The following is an 18,949-nucleotide window of genomic DNA, read 5'->3' on the forward strand; positions in this document are numbered from 1 at the left end:
ATTCAAGTTAAAAAATACCTAAAAGCTAAATTTTATTGCAGTGCAAGACTGTTAGATTTACAGATAAGAAAAGAGCACTTAGACTTCAGTTCCCTCCCCCCAAGATGCTGATAAAATAACAGCCAAAAGTACTACGGAATCCTGGCATGGCTTTCAAAATTAAGATCAAATTCTCATGAAAATTGTAACATCCTGATCTGCAGTCACGTGTATTTCCCCTTCTACTCAAGGATGTCCTTATCTTGAAAAATATTCTTACAAGAATTCTGACTTCTCTTGTGAACCAAGGCACTTCTCTGGAACAAACATTGACCCTCCTCTATCCATGAGCTTTTGAGTGCTAGTTCCTTCCAGGCAAGATGAAATCAAACTTGTTTTTTAAAAAGCCCTCTAAAGATTACAAAAATAAATAGACTGACTGGAAGAAATTTAAATCTCATGACTGGTTCTACACTAAGGCTTATAATACCTGTAAATGGATAATCCCTTTCTAAACAGATTGAAGGAAAACATGTGGTCTGTTACTAGTTATTAGCTGAGACCTGACAGGTCAGTAACAGAACCTTTGTGAGAAATTAATGGTATTGAGGCAAAGCACACAGTCAAAGCTTGAGAAAAGAATAAACTTAATGAAAAGGTTTCTTATGCTGCTGTCATCAAGATGACCTCTGGGAATTTACTCAGAAAAAAAAAAAAAAAAAAACTTTAAAAATATGTACTGAATGCTATATTGCTATATGTGTGTACATGCTTGAAAGCTGATTGTAGCAATCAGGTAAGGACCTGGGGGTACTGGTAGGTGGCAAGCTGTACATGAGTCAGCAATGTACTCTCACAGACCAGAAAGTTAACTGCTTCCTGAGCTGCATCAAAAAAAGCATAGCCAGAAGGTTGAAGGCAATGATCCTGACCCTCTGCTCTGCTCTGGTGGGGTCCCACCTGGAGTACTGTGGACAGATGTGGAGTCCTGAGAACAGGAGAGACATGGATCTATCTGTTGGAGGGTGTCCGGAGGAGGACCACAAAACAGGATGGTTCTGAGGGATGAAACACCTCTCCTGTGAGGACGGGCTGAGAGAACTGGGGCTGTTCAGCCCAGAAAAGAGAAGGCTCTAGGGAGACCTGAGAGAGGCATTTCTGTATCTAAAGGCGGGGCTGTAAGAAAAAATGGGACAATCACTTTGGCAGGAAAAAGATATGATAAGACATGGGGAAATGGTTTCAAACTGAAACAAGGAATATTTAGACTGGAGTAAGGAAGAAGTTTTTTACAATACGGGTGGTAAGACACTGGAGCAGGTTGCCCTGACAGGTGGTGGTCTCCCATCTGTGGAGATGTCCAAGGTCAGGCTGGAAGTGCTCTGCGCAACCTGATGTGGCTGTGGGTGTCCCTGCTCATTGCAGGGGAGTTGGACTAGATGACCTTTAAAGGTCCCTTCCAACTCGGATGATTCTGTGATTCTAGGTGACAGTGGGTTAGAGTGCAAGCCTAAAGGTAGCAATCATGTTTTGTTAGTAACTGTCAGAGCGCTTTATCGTGTTGAGGACTAGATACTTGAGGGCTTCGAAGCGTTTCGGAGCATTTGCCCCTCTGCATCTGCAGTACCCACCGACCCCACAAGAGGTCAGGAGGAGCATTTTAGCTCTATTTCTGCAGGGCGCTGATCCCGTTGCCTAGCGACGAGCTGTCGTGCAGCCCTTTACGGCAGCGGGGCCCTTTCTCCCGTTCCGCCCTAGGCGGCGCCCGGCGGCGGCAGTGGCGGCAGCAGTGGCGGCAGCAGTGGCGGCAGCAGTAGTGCCATGTCGGGGCCGGGGCGGGCGGGGGAGGCGGACCGGACGCTGTTCGTGGGGAACCTGGAGAGCCGCGTGCGGGAGGAGATCCTCTACGAACTCTTCCTGCAGGTGGCGGGCGGGCTGGCGGGGCGGGGCGGGGCAGCGGCTTGGAGGCGCCGCAGGGCAGCGGTCTCGGGCTGGGGAGCGGGCAGGGCAGGGCAGGGCAGCGCCGGGCAGCGCCGGCTGGCATCCGCACTGCTGCCCACGGCCTGACAGCACCCAGCCCCGGTGAGAGCCGGCCGTGCCGTGGTCCGGCGTACCTTGCAGTCTCTGAAAACCGAGAGTTAGGTTAGCTGTTAGGGGGAATTTTTTCACTCAGAGGGCGGTGAGGCGCTGGCCCAGCTGCCCAGAGAAGCAGTGGTGCCCCATTCCTGGAGGCGCTCAAGGCCAGCTTGGATGGGGCCCTGGGCAGCTGAGCTGGTGGGGGCAGCGCTGCCCATGGCAAGGGTTGGGGCTGGGTGAGCTTTAAGGTCCCTTCCAACCCAAACCAAATGCAGTTCTGTGGCATCTTGTGCTCGTGATGTTCATGGCAGCTTCTGTTTGGCTTTGAAGGCTCGGTGTACTGCTAGGCTGAGCGGCCCCTCTGTCACCCATCTGCAAGAAGATTGCAAGTGTTAAGAGAGTAGGACAGGTGATAGGAATGTTTTTCAGGTGGGATGTGGGACTTCCACTGCTATAACCTTTATGACAAAATGTCTTCTAATGCTTGAGACGATATTCTGCTGGTGGGATCCAAACTGTTCTCTCTGTTCTCTCCCAAAACCTGAAAGACTTGCCTTAGGGGTGGTCTATTTTAAGACACCGACTTGGCTAAAGTTTTGACTTTCTATTAACAAAATGTTTGGCTAAGCCAGGCTTACTAATCTGAAAGTGGTAAGGAAAAGCAGGTGTGTGTGGAATGGAGAACTGTGTCAAACTGTGGGATGGATTGACAGCAATGGATGATGATAAACTTCTGCTAGCCTGAAACAGTCTGTATCTAGCTTACACTAGGCAGTTCTGCCAGCAGTGTGATGATACACTTGCTTCTGCTAATACTGATTATTCCCAGTTGCAAAAAGAACTTTGCTGCCTTCTGGTGTGTTTGAAAAATAAAGAGCATAAAAAAAGAAGGCGTCAGACTAATCTGCTCCATTGCTATTTCATTTAATAACCAGAACTATTTTTACCATTTTTATTCCATTGATTAATGTGATATTCATCATCTTAAGTAGGCGAGGTATCAGCAGACTACTCTATTTGCACTGGAAAGCCTTTTTTCTTGATATATTCCAGCCCTGTAGCATTTTAGCTTCTTCAGTTTCTTAGTAACTCTAATTTTGTAACTTTTCCCTAAAATTATGTAAGAGGTAGTCACGGATGCTCCAGCCCTGGAGGCATTCAAGGCCACGCTGGATGTGGCTCTGGGCAGTCTGGTCTAGTGGTTGGCAACTCTACCCCCAGCAGGGATTTGAAATTCAAATGATCATTGTGGTCTTTTTCAACCCTGGTCATTCTGTGATTCTGTGATTTTTGTTTGCAGTATCCCTGTTTCCAACAGTAAGCAGTATTCTGTCGTTTAGCTGTAAAAGCTAAGTTAAAAATGCTCAACTTACCAGGAGACATGAGTAATTTACCATACAAATCCTGTCACAAAAGCAATGAAAATAAACAGATGTCCTCCGAATGCAGTTTTATGCAAATCTTTGTGTAATCTGCTTTACTCAACGAAATGTTAATTTTTATCTGGGTCTTTAGATCATGCCAATAACACCTACTTAATTTTTTTCTTCTCTTCATATTCTCACTCAAGTTTCTCTGCTTTTGCTGCAATAGCACATGCTTCTCCTTTAAGTATTGTCCTTTCTTGGAAAGTACACAGATTATATTCGTGATGTAGTTCAGCCCTTAAAATGTACTCCTGAGCTGTAGCGTTCCCCTCATGAAATTAGGATAAAATATCTATTATTAATACTTCTAAACTATTAATATTTTTACTATTATTAGTACTATTATTAGTACTTCTAAACTATTAATATTTTTTGTTTATGAACAGGAAGACTACATATTTAAGACTGATCTTCAAAGTGTTTGAGCCTGTTACTTCTAGAGCTGTTACTTCTAGTTCTTGAAGATCCAGACCTCCTCATTAGGCAAATAATGTGAAGACTGGATATATGCCATTTTTAGAAAAACTGCAGTGTAGTGCAGAACAACAGAAAAATGCCTTAGAACCAAATCAAGTAAAACCAAGCGTGTTCAGAATATCACTGAAATCCCCTCTTAAAAAACAAACAAAGCAAAAAAAACTAACACATCAAATTTGAAGATACTTGGAAAGGTGAAATCGACGTATTGAAGACTCTCTGCGCAAGTCAACCTAGGTAGTATCCATTGCTATATAACCTCATCCTCATTCTCATAATAAAAATGACACTTTATTTTTGATCCTTTGTCTGTATGGCTGTCTTGCTTTCATCAAGGTTGAGGTGAGAGGAGGAAGTGTTTTTCACATTTTAGGAAGAACATTATATTTAAGTGAGGAGTTGTTTATACTCAGATAACAAAAGCATACAGCAATCAAACGTTATCACTGATGACAGTCCTTCATATCCTCAATCTAACATCACAATGGCTAGAGTCAAGGAAGATGGCTCCAAATCATCGCCATTTAATTAATGTGTGTTTGCCTAAAGTTGTAGTTTACTTTTGAGTTCACATAGAACTCAAAATTCTGTAAGTTCTATAGAGTTCACTACCACTGCTGTTGCCAACGCTGAGTGCTAGTTTTTGATTCAGGACAATGAATTCTCCATCTATGATGGTAATTTAGACATTCAGAAATTTTGTTACTGTATCTGAAGGATGTTGGTATTTGCTATGAAAATAACAATTTATTTGAAAATGGAGCCAGTATTTATGTAATATCACTGCTTTAATTTTGTTCTTCTAGAAGTATTGGGCAAGGATTTTAATGGTGCATGTAGGCAGAGATGGGACTTCTTTTCAATGAAGATATGTCGTGGTATATCCTGAGCTGGAAGGAACACATGAGGATCATCGAGTCCAAACAGAACATTCTTAAGGGGGAAGAGGGAGTGGTTTTGTTCCCTGGTTTATGTTGAGTTTTTGTTTTTCTTGGTCAGTAACAGTACACTGTCTCTGGTTAGATGACGACAGATTCTCTTGATTCCTTGTCATGCATTTGTGATAGGACTAGGTAGTATAGAAAATTAGGTTTTGTTGTGGTTCCAGAAGAACTATTCTCTATTTAAGCTTGTTTTCCAACAGTTTTGATGCTTCCCACTTCTATATTCCTTAAATTCCTAGAATCAGACTAATGGATTGCTTTGGTTTTACACAGCTGGTATTATCAATTTGCATAGTTGTGTTAGCTGTGCAAAAACTGTTGTAATGGTTGTACTAGAAACTGTACATGCACGAGTTGACCTTTGTTACCGAAACAAAGGAGCCTAATACAATCTATGGCAATATATATAATCATGAAATGATTGTGATTTTTTAATTATTTTTTTTTTAAAGTAAGTTCTGTGGAAAAATAACGCAGATTTCTTTCAGGCTGGACCATTAACCAAAGTGACGATTTGTAAAGATAAGGATGGAAAACCTAAGTCTTTTGGATTTGTCTGCTTTAAGCACAAAGAATCAGTGCCTTATGCAATAGCTTTGCTGAATGGAATCCGTTTGTATGGAAGACCAATTAAAGTACGGTATCGGTTTGGTAGGTTTGCAGTCAGAGTGATTACTTAAGTCTTTTTCTAAAGCCGTTTTTTGAAGTATGTTTTTCTAAAATTACTAGTTTTTAATCCTACAAGTGACTTTCACTTGCAGTTCTGTCTCAGTTAAGAGCAGCAACTATCAAGCTGTTTGAAAGCTTTTGTACTAAAGCCACGAAGCTATCAGTTTTATTTTAATTGGAAGAGAGCGTAGTTAGGAAAATGCAGTCAAATCAAAGTCTTATTCTTCATTTTATGTTTATGAAAATAAACCTTCTGGAATGCTAATGATTAGGCAGTATTTGCAGTCCAAACATTGACTTGTTCCTGATCTGCACTGTGTCACTCCTTACCTAGAAGGCTGTAGAGGGCAATAATCGTTTAAGTAAAAATGGCTGAGCTTCCTGAAATCAGAAGCAGTGGGAACGATTCTGTTCATGATTATTGAACAGTCCTGATTTATGTTTCTGTAAGTGGCTGAGTGTAAATGATAAAGAAACATTTTGAAGCAGTTCATTGGTGGTATAGATTGTCTGCCATAAAATGACACCTTTCCATTATATGCCAGACTTGATATACTAGTACAGTACAGTGACAGAATACTTTCTGTGTTTTAACTTGTTAATCAAACAGTTAAAACTGAATAGTCATTACAGTCTTGTCTTATTTACAGGGAGTTCACACTCTTCAGAAATAAACAGCCCAACACATGGTTTTGAGAGCTATGCTGACTTATATTCACCTTCATATAGGTAACAAAGACCTCCTGTGAATGAATTGTATGACTATAATTTAAAAATGTTAAAAGGGATGTGATAGACACAGTAAGGCAATCTTTAGGCTCTTCATTAACATGGCAGTTGCACACTTTAATTGCATCTGTACTAATGACTTGCAATGGGTTTTAGTTAATGTTTGGTTGTTTAGCTTGCTAGAGGTTCCAATAGTTAGATTCCAAATCCTAATGATTTTTGCAAGATACGGGAATGTGGAAAAATATTATAAGTATGGTGTTTGTACTAGGAATGTTTGCAGTTCTTAGAGGAAAAGAAAATCTGGCAATTGAGATAATCATTTTCTACCCTACTGAGTTTATTTGCTGTGTGTATATATACAAGCAAATGTGATGCACACGTGAGTGTACAGGTAGAACTTGTACACACTGTTATAACAGAATTCTGAACATCCCAATTTCAATATTTCGGCATCTCAAATTCTATTTTTATTTTTTTGCAAGTATGCCAGAACTCTCTGTCAGGATTACTTGTTAAGTCTTTGGAAGTGTTTTCCTTGTTTTATTCATTTATTTGTTTGTTTGTTTTTGTGGAAGTCCAGTTGTTAATATCTGTATTATTCTTTCAAATACACTCATAATAGCCCAACAGCTGAATATCATTACACTACAGGATAGTATTTGTTAGAAGCCTAGTCTTTATATGTTTTCCTGTTTTTCCTAGGTATCAAGAGCCTTATGGAAATCCTCCATTTCCTGTTACTCCTTTTCCAATGAACAATTGTTTACCTCAGGAACACTCTTTCATCTTTCAGAAGATGGTGAGTTTGTGATAAAAGCTGTAATGCATGTGAAATATAACTCTTCAAAAGTTTCTCTTAACAGTATTAACAACTCAAGTTTGTATTTCTTTAGATGAACCATTTTTTAGAACAGCAGTACGCAGTACACAGTCCAGTGAGTCAGCAATTTCCTTACTACCAGATGACTCTGCCACTGCCTTCAAGCTTATCCATTCCTCCCTATCAGAATCAAGCTGCAAATTTTAAGTGTGGGCAGAGTTCTTTTGAGTTGGCTGTGCCGCATTCAAGTGATGGAAAAGTGTACCAGGTGGATGAAAGCACGTCTAAAAGAAGGAGGGAACAGCAAAGTTGTGACAGTGACACTAGTACTGAAGATGACAGAATGAGACAAAGAGATCATGACCAAAAATACAATAAGTGCAAAGCCAAGAAAAAAAGGCATTAATACTGTAAAAGTGGATTATTTTTACTTATATTTTCTATTTTTATTTGAGAGAAATTCACTCATTGTTGCACTTTATTACAAAAGGAATGTACAAGACTCATATTAATTTTGAAAGGCATTGTGCTTAAATTATACTGATACTTTATTAACCTCAACCAAGTAAAAGAAGAAAGTATGTTAAGGTATAGGAAATATTTAAAAAGATACAGTTTTCCTATAGAAGGAGAACGTTGGTAATCATGCTTCTGTTTTCCAAGAATTACAAAAGTCTGTTAGTTTGCTAATTTAGACACTGTGAAAATGCATACTTTGAGCCACTCATAAAGCATACGTATCACTTTGATGATTTGTGGAGTTTACTATTGTGACTGCTTTAAGAATTCTCTGGAGCTGCTGAAGAACTGAGTGGACTAGAAATTCTAAGTGCCCTAGTAAAGATTTGCTCATCGCTGAAGTATCAATGCCTACAACTTTTCCTCTTTACTGATCTATCTCTGCTCTTATGTTGCATTAGGATCAGTGTGTACACTTATTGTAACTTTTCTTTTTTCTAGTAATAAATGCAAGATAAAAAAAATTTGCACTAACTACGAGGCTTACATACTGTATCAGTTCTCAAAGTGATGTACTTTATGGTTATGCTCTGACTAGACCTGCATACACTGTGGATCTTTCAATATACTCACTGTGGATCTTTTGATAAACTTACTCTCCAGTGCTCAATTTGCTTATTTGAGACTCCAGTCATTAGTTATAATAAATGGATGAAAAATAACTGAGCTTATGGCTACCAGGATGATCAGAGGGCTGGAATGCCTCCCCTATGAAGACAGACTGAGGAAGCTGGGCTTGTTCAGCCTGAAGAAGAGACTGCTACGAGGAGACCTCATTGCAGCCTTTCAGTCTAAAAGGAGCCTACGAACAGAAGCGGACCCAACTCTACTGGGATAGGTAATGGCAGGACTGGGAGAAATGGTTTCAAATTGAGGAAGATTTAGGTTGGTTCTTAACCAAGAGAGTGGAGAGGAACTGGAACAGACTGCCCAGAGAGGTTGTGGATGCCCCGTCCCTGAACGTGGGACAGGGCTCTGGGCAGCCTGGTCTAGTATTAGATACGAAGGTTGGTGGTCCTGCATGTTGCAGGGGGGTTGGAGCTTGATGACCCTTGAGGTCCCTTCCAGCTCAAGCCATGCTAGGATTCTACAATTCTTAGGAGATTACTGCTATAGCACCATGATATGGCGCCCTTAAAATTTCACTAGCAATTGAATTTAACTCTTTCTAGAAGGAGCTTCTATCTAAAACTTAGAAGTTCAAGCCTTAGATTTATACCACATGTATTGAGAAACTTGTTAAGTGTCCAACCACTTTTGCTTCCTCCCACACCAACACATGCCCCTTCATCTTCCTTTTCCCCACCAGTAACTAGGATTAAGCTATGCAGGTGTGATTTCACATCTGCTGCAAGATAGTGCTGACATTATACCAGTAGGCCACTGATTTCAAAAACTGACACAATAAAGGAAAACCTTCACAAGTAAAATACAGCAGATTGCTTTACAGAAGCAGAAATCGCACGGAGAGCCTCGCCGCAGCGGTGCGGGTCCCGCGACGGGGAGCGATCCGCCACCAGGACGGCTGCTAGAGCCGGGGGAGGCGGAGACCGTACCGCCCTCCCACGCTTCGGCCGCGTAGCGCGCACGGGCGATGCGCGTCCCGTGGCAGCTATGGCCGGCTTCCACGAGCACCTGAGCCCCGTCGGCGGCAAGGTAAAGCCGCAGGGGGTGAGCGGGAGGGAGGAGGCGTTGTGAGGTGGGCAGGTCCGGTGGGTCGGCCGCGGGGGAGCTGTAGTGGAAGATGGCGGGGCGCGCGATTTTTATAGCAGGGGCAAGCGCGTTCTTCTTGTGTGCTTATTTCTTAGGTTACCATTTAGTCGTTTTGAGGTTGTTTTTTTTTTTCTTCTTCTTTTTTTTTCCACTGAAAGTACGAGGAAATTTTTTGGGGGGAAAAAAAAAACAAACAAAAAACAACATATGAATATGTCAGAGCACCAGCGGCATCTAATAGGTGGTTTTTTCACACCACCTATCGAATGGAACCGTAACTGCATCTCTTGTTAGCGACTGGTTTTTTGAGGTGATGCTGAATTCTTTAGCAACAGGAATCACACCCTGGGGCTGCTGGAGTCCGGCCTGGCACGCATACGGGTTTCTCAAGAGGCGAGGGAAAGCCCATAGGTGTTTTCCTCCCATATGTGTTTCCCTACATCTACAGTGAGGTAGGAGTGGGCAGCAGTCTGCACAGTGCACTTGGAAGTACTCCATCCCTTACGGCCTGAAAGGAGGCTGCTGCTCTTCAGGTATTAGCAATTGATCACTTTCAATAGCCAGGTTTTCAGTGGGGGGGGGGGGAGAAATCCACAAATCCACAATCCACACTTTTAGCTGTCAGAATTGTGTGTCTTGGACATGCTTTCCAGTTGGTGTAGTACTCCAGAGTGTACATAAACAGTACAAAATCAAGCTAAGTTGACACAAGCTAACACAAGCTAAATCCTCTCACAGCACTGCAAGTCCATACATTTGTCGTGTCTTGTGTGGGAAAAAAAGAATAAATATATACTTGCAATTAAATATCTCCTGAAAACAATTAACAATTGTTAATTAAAAAAAACCAATCCTGATAAGGATTAAAGAATAAAATGAGGAAAAAAATTATTTAGTATTTCAAGTGACATTAATAATTTTTCCCTTTTTTATCACTTCTCTTTCTTCTTTTTTTTTTTTTTTTTTAATAACAGAAATGCAGCCCTGAAGAAAATGTTTCTTTCTTCAATAAATTAACGTATTCCTGGTTTAGCAGGTAAGAATTCAATAAACAGCTCGTTGATTTTTACTGATGCTCTCTCAATAAAAGGGTGCACATATTCCATCATTCAGACTGGATCTGTAGCCTGAACCCAAAATTGCTGATTTCTTGTTGTATAAAAATCAAAGTTTACAATTTTTAGGGATCGTATTCAAATATTTTATAGAATACTGTTTTATGTATATATAGTATATGTAATGTATAAAGTTGATACTTACTTTATATGTTATTTAGTATCTATTTAAAACATGATTTTTTGATAGTTGGAATCAGTGTTCTTTTCACAACAGAAGCTACTTTTAGAGAACAGGATTTAAACAGCCAAATTAGACTTTCCTTTTTGATTTGTTACTTTTATTTTGTAAAAATTTGGTAATAGACAAAAATAAATAAATGAATAAATAATGGTTTTCTTTGTGCTTTATTTGCTAGATCTCCAGGAACAAATATTCAGTAGTTCATTTCAGTGCATTTATGAAGTAGCCAATGTCAGACTTATTTTCCTCTCTCTTACGTGTTAGGCCAAATGCCATTACCCTTGAACCCTTGTTCAGAAAAACCAGTAGAGTCCCTCTGCTTCTTAGAAATTAATAGGAAAAGAAGAATAGAAAAAATAGGAACTGAAAGTTCAGCTATATCAAGCCATACAGCTTCCTGTCACTTAGTGTTTTGGACAGTAGTTGAAACAAGCTCATGTGTTACATCTTGTGACTGTTTGTAATGTTTTTCTTATTCCTTTTAAATCATTTGAATCACACCCACATAAAAATTGTAATTGAAAAGAAAATATTTTGAGTGTCGTAAGTATTTATTGCTTTATTCAATATTGTTAGTTTAAACAAAAGCTGAAAATGTTATCTGTAATTTATAAGCCGAGACTGAAAGAATCAGACTGTATAATGCATTGAGTGTAACTCCAACAGGGCCAGAGTTTAGGAGTTCAGCCATCATTTTCTGAGTAACCATGCTTTTTATCAATCACAGAATCACTAAGGTTGGAAAAATACCTGAAAGATCATCTAGTCCAACTATCAACCTACCACCAATATTGCCTGCTAAACCATATCTCTAAATACCACATCTACATGTTGTTTTAAAGCCTCCAGGGACAAGTGACTCCACCACCTCCCTGGGCAACCCATTCCTGTGCTTGACCACTCTTTCTGAGAAGACATTTTTCCTAATACCCAGCCTGAACCTCCTCTGGTGCAAATTGAAGCCTTTACCTCTCATCACTGGTTACCTGGAAGAAGAGGCTAACCCTCACCTTGCTACAACTTCCTTTCAGGTCATTGTAGAGACCAATAATGTCTCCCTTGTTCCTCTTCCAGACTAAATAATCCCAGTTTGCTCAGCTGCTCCCCATGAGACTTGAGCTCCAAACCACTTACGCTGCCCTTCTCTGGATGTGGTCCTGGGCTTTGATGTCTGTTTTTGTAGTGAAGAGCCCAAAACTGAACACAGTACTTGAGGTGCGACCTCACCAGAGCTGGGTACAGGGAGATGATCACCTCCTTGCTCCTGCCAGAATGCCATTGGCCTTCTTGACCACCTCAGCACACTGGTGACACATTCAGCCAGCTGTCAGCAAATCCTTTTCCTCCTCGTAGACTTCCAGCCACTCTGCCCCAAGCCTGTAGCATTGCCTGAGGTTGTTGTGGCTGAAGTGCAAGACCCAGCACTTGGTCATGTTGAACTTTATCCCATTGGCCTCAGCTCAGCTATCCAGTCTGTCCAGATCTTTCTGTAGGGCCTTTCTCCTCCCATGTGGATGGATTCTTCCTCCCAACTTGGTGCCACTTACAAACTTACTGAGGGTGCACTCGATTCCCTCATCCAGATTGTCTGTAAAGATATTAAACAGGACTAGCTGAGGGTACCAATACTGAGGAACACCACCTGTAACTGGACACCAGCTGAATTTAACTCTGTCCACACCATTCAGCAGTTCTTGCATTCCATATATATGAAAGTATGTAGTATCCTGACTGCAACATGTTCAAACGATATTTGGTGATTATGTCACAGTGTTAACCAAGGTGCCCAAGCTGGGATATCTTGTGTGGTTTTTAACCACTTGTGCAATGGTTAACGAAAGGAGAGATGTAGGGAAATATGATTTCAGTTCTGATCAGTGAAGGTGTGCTTCACTGTGAAGTAATTAATGGGATACAGTCAAACTAATAGTGTAAATGTTAGGTATGGTCATTTTTCCCAAACAGAAGCAAACACGAGCAATAAATTGTTAAGTATAAACTTGTACCTCTCTCTGGGGGACACATGGGGATAGTGAAGACCACTCCCACTCAAATTTTGTTACCAAAGTTTTTCTGAATCTTATTTTCCATCCTTTGCTAAGCACAATGGCACACACATCAGCACGAAGCCCAGCTCTGGCAGAGAGGCATACACTGGGAGTGCACTCTTGAGAAGATGGACTCTGCATCTGCATTTCAGCCCTCAGAGAGTGAAGTTCCCAGCAGTGCAGAGGCATTAGTGCTGCCACTGTCAGGTCCCCCGCACATATCCAAGCATGAGTCTCTTGTTCCTTCTTAGCTGTTTAGGGCTTTCTCTGAGACAGATGACATTGTCAACATAAATCTCTTTGCATTTTTTCCGCCTCAGAAATGGGACATTGCTTTTCTTCAAGTTCTCTGAGATGTCTGCTCATCAGAAAATACACATCATCTATTACTCTTTGAAATGGAGTTCCTGTAGGTTCAGCATGTTCATCAGCCCTATTTTACCATTTTCAAGAACAATTTGTCATCTGTTTTAACAAACAAGTGAACAACAGTACTTTGCTGAAACAAAATTATAACACATGAGGATCTGCTGTAAGGAAACTTCCATCATACTTGTGCTGAAACCCAGCACATTAAGGTTGTTACCTTGGTTAAAAATGAGTTGCAACATGATGCAGTCTGATGATTTATTGATTTATTAAAAAGGGGTATTTAATTTCCAGTTGTAAAAGTAACTGGGTAGTGATGCTGCACAAGTTTATTCATTAAATACTCTATTTTCATGTGGAAATATATGAGATCAGAAATGCAGACAGACTTTGAAAGTAGAAAGTTTCCTCAGTTTGCTCTTCAGATGTGACAGTGTGTTTGGGCTCTCCATATGTCAGGTCAATTTCAGTTGTCAGGATTACGTCTATTATTTTGAATATAGATTGTACTTAGATACCCTAAATGATATCATTACATTTTGAATTGCTGTTTTGGTTTGCTTAGTTTGCTGTATTTCATGCTGTCTAAATTCATTCCTTTTTTTCAGACTAGTATCTATAGGCTATAAAAAGCCTCTGGAAAGAGATGACCTGTTTGAACTGAATGAAAGTGATTCACCGTACAGTGTGGGTCCTAACTTTGAAAAGCAATGGAGAAAAGAAATCCAGAAGTCTTCTGCAGGATTGACGGTAGTGACAATTCTGAAAATAAGCAAAATCCTTTTCTGAATTTGAAGAGACTAGAAGCTAGAGATGATTTTTTAAATTCCTATTTTTTGTTGAAGAGACTACTTGCTGTAGATTGCAAAGACCAATCAGTATCGTGATCTGTGATCTCTAACGTGGCAATAGGATTTTTCTGTTATACAAATCCAAGCGTATCTCTTATAAAAAAAATCCAGTTACATTTTAACGTGTCAAGTGGTGTGGAAATTACCACAACTTCTGCTTTGTTGATTAAGCACCATCTATTTTAAATGTCTTACACTTCCTGGTTTGTCTTTACTTCTGTACGTCTGGTGTTTAGAGAAATCCATTATCGGCTTGTTCACCAGTGGATGCTGTGAACTGGAAAACACACAAAGCAAGCTCCAGTTTCCTTTAATTTCATCAATATTGAGTCTTACAAATATTTTGTTTGTTTTGCTCGAGATTGCCTGTGTGATTTTCATATAAGAACTTGGGATTTTCAGTCAGGGTTGTTCTTTTGTTGTTGATGTTAAAATATGCTAACTGCTGCACAATGCCAGGATATTCACAGGAGAGAGAGTTTAACCTGTAAATCCAGTAAGAGTGTAACTTTTATTTTTGAACTACTGAAAAGAGGGCTGCTCTTGCAGTCTGGCTTTACTGCATCTCTTGAGTATTTTTCATTTATTTCTAGACTTGTTTTTTCTTCTACTGTTGAGATATCTATTGATGCACTTTCTGCTGAAGCATTCAAAAGCACTTTTCATTACGGATTATTTTTAATTCATTCAGGATTATTTTTAATTCTGATATTAATATTATGTTGTTATCCATCTGTAAAAAATATTCTGTCCTTCATTACTGTGATAATTAAGAGCAGCCAAAGCTTTTTTTTTTGAGCCAGATTTAGTAAAACCAAAGTTCATTTCTTACCCCAAAGCAGTTCTTCTGTTCTGACTGTTAGAAATGTCCTTCAGAACATAAGTACAGTAATGATTTTAAGTGGACACTTGTTTAATAATGTGATTTAGTGGGGTAAAATAATTTCCTAATTCTGTACATATTCTTGTAATCTTTCAGGATTCTTATATTGAAAGAATGCTGTTTAAGTCAAGAAGTTTCTATAAACCATCTTTGATTTTTCCACTGTGGCAAACATTTAAGTTTTTGTTGCTCAAAGTTGCATTTTTAAAAGCTGCAGCTGACATCCTGGCTTTCATGAGTCCACAAATAATGAAGTAAGTTTTAGATGCATTTCACATTAAGTTGAGAGAACAATAGTAGAAGTAAAGCTGAAGGATTGCCAATATCAAAGCCAAACTGAACAGCTTAGATGTAATGATTAGGTGGGCTCTCTGTTGGGTTTTGTTTGTTTGTTTGTTTTTCAGTGATTATCTGTAAATTATCTAGTGAAGAAAAGTTCAAAGAAATTTCTTGGTCAAACAGTTGAGATAAAAGCAGTATAAGACTCACTTCCACGGCACTAAATATAATCAAATACAAAATCAGATATTAAAATATGTATATATATATATATATATATAAAAATACATGTAACTTTTCTGCTTTTTGTCAATATTTTTGGATCTCTATTTTTCAACAAAACATTTAAATATACATTCATACCTACAGTTTCAACATTTCAGGGGAAAGTGTGGCAACTCAGCTGTAACATTATTGGTAGCATGAGGCCGATGGAAGTCATCTTTAGGTATTTGCTTAGCATAGAGGTGTTAAGAATTTTTCAAAGAAAAATGGTAATGAACAGAAATATTGTTAATCTTCATACTACATCCTGTGTCAGTGTAATTTGTTGTAACCTGGGATGTTAAGCAAAAGTATTGACCATAAGATCTGTTAGAAGACATTGTGGTTGCTCGTTATTTAAGACTATCTTTTACTAACGTCAAAATAAGAATTAGTTTTCCTTAAGATTTTTTTCTCTATCTCACTTTGGAGGTTGGAATTAGAAGCTTTGGTTAATAAGCACATAATTAGAAGCTTTTTTGATAAGCATCTAATTAAAATGTCTTTATTTTTCTTTGCCATTCTTTACTTGTACTTTGTTCTCTGTGAAGTCAGTGGTAGCTGATTAATTTGTAGAATGGTGTTTGAGGATTGTGTCTAGGGTACCAAGTGGGAAAGCACAGATAAGAACTACCGTTTTTAATGTGGCTTTTTTTGTGACCTTCTACCATACCTGGACTTAAATCCACCATAAATTGACTTAATTAAACAAGTTGCCAGTGTGTTCCTTTACTATTGTCAGATGTTGATTGTATGCACAGAATTCTAAAATTATTTTGCTTCCTTTTCAGATCAATGATAACTGTAAGTGAAAATCACACGAGTTCACATGGGAGTGGATATGGCTATGCTGTTGCCCTGTTTTTTGTAGTTCTCTCACAAACTCTCCTGCATCAGTTATACCAGCGTAACAACATGCTTACTGCTGTGAAAGTCAAGACTGCAGTTGTTGGCCTGATATACAAGAAGGTGATAAGATCTTCTGATTTTCTTTCACAACAAAAATTTAAAATATGCACTTTAGTGTTTAAAGATAATGTATTTACCAGTATGATCAGAACCCAAGATATAACAAACACGTGACAGGCTAACAGATTGACTTTGTATTTTGACAATTGTTTGTTTAAGAATTTAGAATTTCAACAGTGTTTCTATTATATGGCTCTAATGGAGTGGCTTGGGTTGGATCATCGAATTCCAACCCCCCACCACAGGCAGGGCCAGCAACCTCCAGATCTGGTATTAGACCAGATTGCCCAAGGCCCCATCCAATCTGACCTTGAACATCTCCAGGAATGGAGCATCCACAGCCTCTCCAGGCAGCCTGTTCCAGCACCTCACCACTCTCATAGTGAAGAATTTCCCCCTGACATCTGAACTAAACCTTCCCTCCTTGAGCTTAAAACTATTCCCCTTTATCACTGTCTACCCTTGTAAAAAACTGATTGCCTATTTTAAATACTGAAAGGTTGCAATAAGGTCTTATTGCAGTCTTCTCCAGACTGAACAAGCTCCCTCAGCCTGTCTTCATAGGAGAGGTGCTCCAGCCCTCTGATCATCTTTGTGGCCCTTGTCTGGACCCTCTCCAACAGCTCCACATCTCTTCTGTACTGGGGCCCTAGACCTGGACACACTACTGCAGATGGGGCCCCATGGGCATAGTAGAGAGAGACAATTACCTCCCTGTCCCTGCTGGCCACCCCTCTTCTTTTGGAGCCCAGGATGCCACTGGCTTTCCAAGCTGCAAGAGCACAATTGTGTTAGTTAAATACTTTTATTTAATCATGCAACTAAATACTTTTGTCAGCCACCTGTGCAGAGATGATGTTGGGCAGATAATGTGGAAACTGAACTCTTCCTGTTTTTGTTACATTTAGACTGAATATAAGGGAACAGTTTCTCACAGTGAGGATGGTGAGGTACTGGAAAAGGTTGCCTATGGAAGTTGTCTGTGACCCATCACTGGAAATCTTCAGTGTTGGGTTGGACAGGGCTCTGAGCAGTCTTATTTAGTGAGAGATCATTAAGCGTCTCAAACAGTTCTAGGATTCTGTGATCATGAGTTAATCTTCCCAAATTTACTGAATGAACTGGGAAATCATGTTAGGCTGGATGTCCAGGGAAAAAACAAGGACATATATGATCACTGTTTTTACTATGTAAATTAAAATAACATTAAAGCATTTATTATACTACTAATACATAGCATCTGAGATGAAGCTGGTTTCTCAGGGCTGCACCTTAGCTTTTTTATGAACGTGACACATTGGAATTTGTACTGCAATATTTGTCTGTGAAGCAAGAGTCAGGGAAGATGAGACACAATCCAGACCTGAAATAAATACAATCCAGATCTGAAATAAATAACATTTATTTGTCAATTTAAATTTAAATTTAAAATTGTCTCTTAAATTGCCTCTTTTTCTCAAATAGATTTAAACAAGTCTTTTGGTATAGACTTCTCAGGTGTTTTCTGAACCTGTATACAATGTTTTCTTGTTAGCTGCAACTCAAGAAAACAGGAAAATTCATTCTCTCATGTCTCATATGAGGGTATGTCAGTGCATCACATCATGAGCAAGGGAATAGTATGAGGCTGCACTTGGGGTAAACGTATTCAGGCAAGTTTCCATAGCTACAGGGTGGAGAGTCAACTTGGTTCACTCTTTGAATGTAATCAGTCAGTGAATGCCAGATCGGGTTTTGCTTTGCTTCTGGAATGATGCAAAACGATGGTGGAGTGAGTTGCTGCGGCACTGTCTTTTTATGTGCAGGAGTTGCAGGTGGCACAGTGATTAAATATGAGGTCCTCAGAGCAGATGTGAGTGTGTGTTGGTGGTCTGTCTGTGTATCTGTCCCCAGACACCATGTAATGTCAAATTGCCACACTGGGATTATACCTGTGCTTGCTATGAAGCTTGCTGTTCTTGCCTCCCACATCAGCCCAAAGCTGAGATCTTCTGAGCTTTCTATGAGCTGGTATCTGTTTATTTATCATTAAGTGTTACAAGTGTGTTTCACTAAATTCAGCTTTGTTTTACTGTTTGTCATCCTTTGCTTTTAGCTTTTCCTGGGAAAATAAACCCATCAAAATTCTTGATTTTTGCAACTTTTACCCTCTGTATTTTACAGGCCTTAACTTTAGCCAGTTCCTCACGACAAAGGTATACAACTGGAGAGATGGTTAACCTGATATCAGCAGATGCTCAGCAACTCATGGAGCTAATTGTAAACATCAACCTGTTGTGGTCAGCACCTTTTCAGATCATCATGGCTGTCATCTTCCTCTGGAAAGAACTTGGCCCCTCAGTACTAGCCGGTGTGGCAGTGCTTCTTTTGGTCATACCTCTAAATGCACTTATTGCAGCCAAAGTAAAAACTCTGCAGGTGAGACATTTAATAGGCGTGATAATGAGGAATTTAATTGTCATAATGCAGGACTGAAGAAGAGAGGAAGTGTTAAATTGTTTAATGGTATAGAAATACTATTGATATGTCAAAGTTAAAAACATAGCGATAAGCAACCCAGAGCTGCAGAAGTTTGTTACTGAGAGAATGGGAGCTCAACTTTGTAAAAACACCATCTATTTGATAGCTAAA

The 18,949-nt window shown here is 39.7% G+C and overlaps 2 protein-coding genes across 8 annotated transcripts in view; both read left to right on the forward strand.

Moving 5' to 3' along the window:
- The first annotated feature begins 1,750 nt into the window (after positions 1-1,750).
- Positions 1,751-8,315, forward strand: RBM11 (RNA binding motif protein 11). Its single transcript, XM_048943621.1, has 5 exons — positions 1,751-1,902; positions 5,392-5,554; positions 6,223-6,301; positions 7,007-7,103; positions 7,198-8,315. The coding sequence occupies exons 1-5, from the start codon at positions 1,801-1,803 to the stop codon at positions 7,528-7,530; spliced, it is 774 nt and encodes a 257-aa protein (XP_048799578.1). The 5' UTR covers positions 1,751-1,800; the 3' UTR covers positions 7,531-8,315.
- Positions 8,316-8,357: 42 nt separating this feature from the next.
- LOC125692688 (multidrug resistance-associated protein 1-like) overlaps positions 8,358-18,949 on the forward strand; it is a 39,600-nt gene continuing 29,008 nt past the window's right edge. For 5 of the 7 annotated variants that reach the window (XR_007376803.1, XR_007376804.1, XR_007376805.1 and 2 more), the window contains exons 1-6: positions 8,358-9,299; positions 10,331-10,392; positions 13,681-13,822; positions 14,903-15,060; positions 16,141-16,318; positions 18,482-18,736. Coding sequence is in view for 4 of the 7 variants with exons in the window: in XM_048943559.1 (XP_048799516.1) it covers positions 9,258-9,299; positions 10,331-10,392; positions 13,681-13,822; positions 14,903-15,060; positions 16,141-16,318; positions 18,482-18,736 (837 nt within the window). In the remaining 3 variants the exon portion in view is untranslated. Of the gene's footprint in view, positions 9,300-10,330; positions 10,393-11,497; positions 11,687-13,680; positions 13,823-14,902; positions 15,061-16,140; positions 16,319-18,481; positions 18,737-18,949 lie in introns of those variants that run through there. The other 2 variants (XM_048943534.1, XM_048943570.1) reach the window with 2 other exon arrangements.

The sequence above is a fragment of the Lagopus muta genome, chromosome 1 (assembly GCF_023343835.1).
Source record: "Lagopus muta isolate bLagMut1 chromosome 1, bLagMut1 primary, whole genome shotgun sequence".
NCBI lineage: Eukaryota > Metazoa > Chordata > Aves > Galliformes > Phasianidae > Lagopus > Lagopus muta.

Excerpts from the sequence above, each read along its gene's own strand:
- RBM11 (XM_048943621.1), top strand. The coding sequence starts at position 1,801 with ATGTCGGGGCCGGGGCGGGCGGGGGAGGCGGACCGGACGCTGTTCGTG. Across the intron at positions 1,903-5,391 it reads TCTACGAACTCTTCCTGCAG|GCTGGACCATTAACCAAAGT; the intron begins GTGGCGGGCGGG and ends GATTTCTTTCAG. Across the intron at positions 6,302-7,006 it reads TTATATTCACCTTCATATAG|GTATCAAGAGCCTTATGGAA; the intron begins GTAACAAAGACC and ends TGTTTTTCCTAG.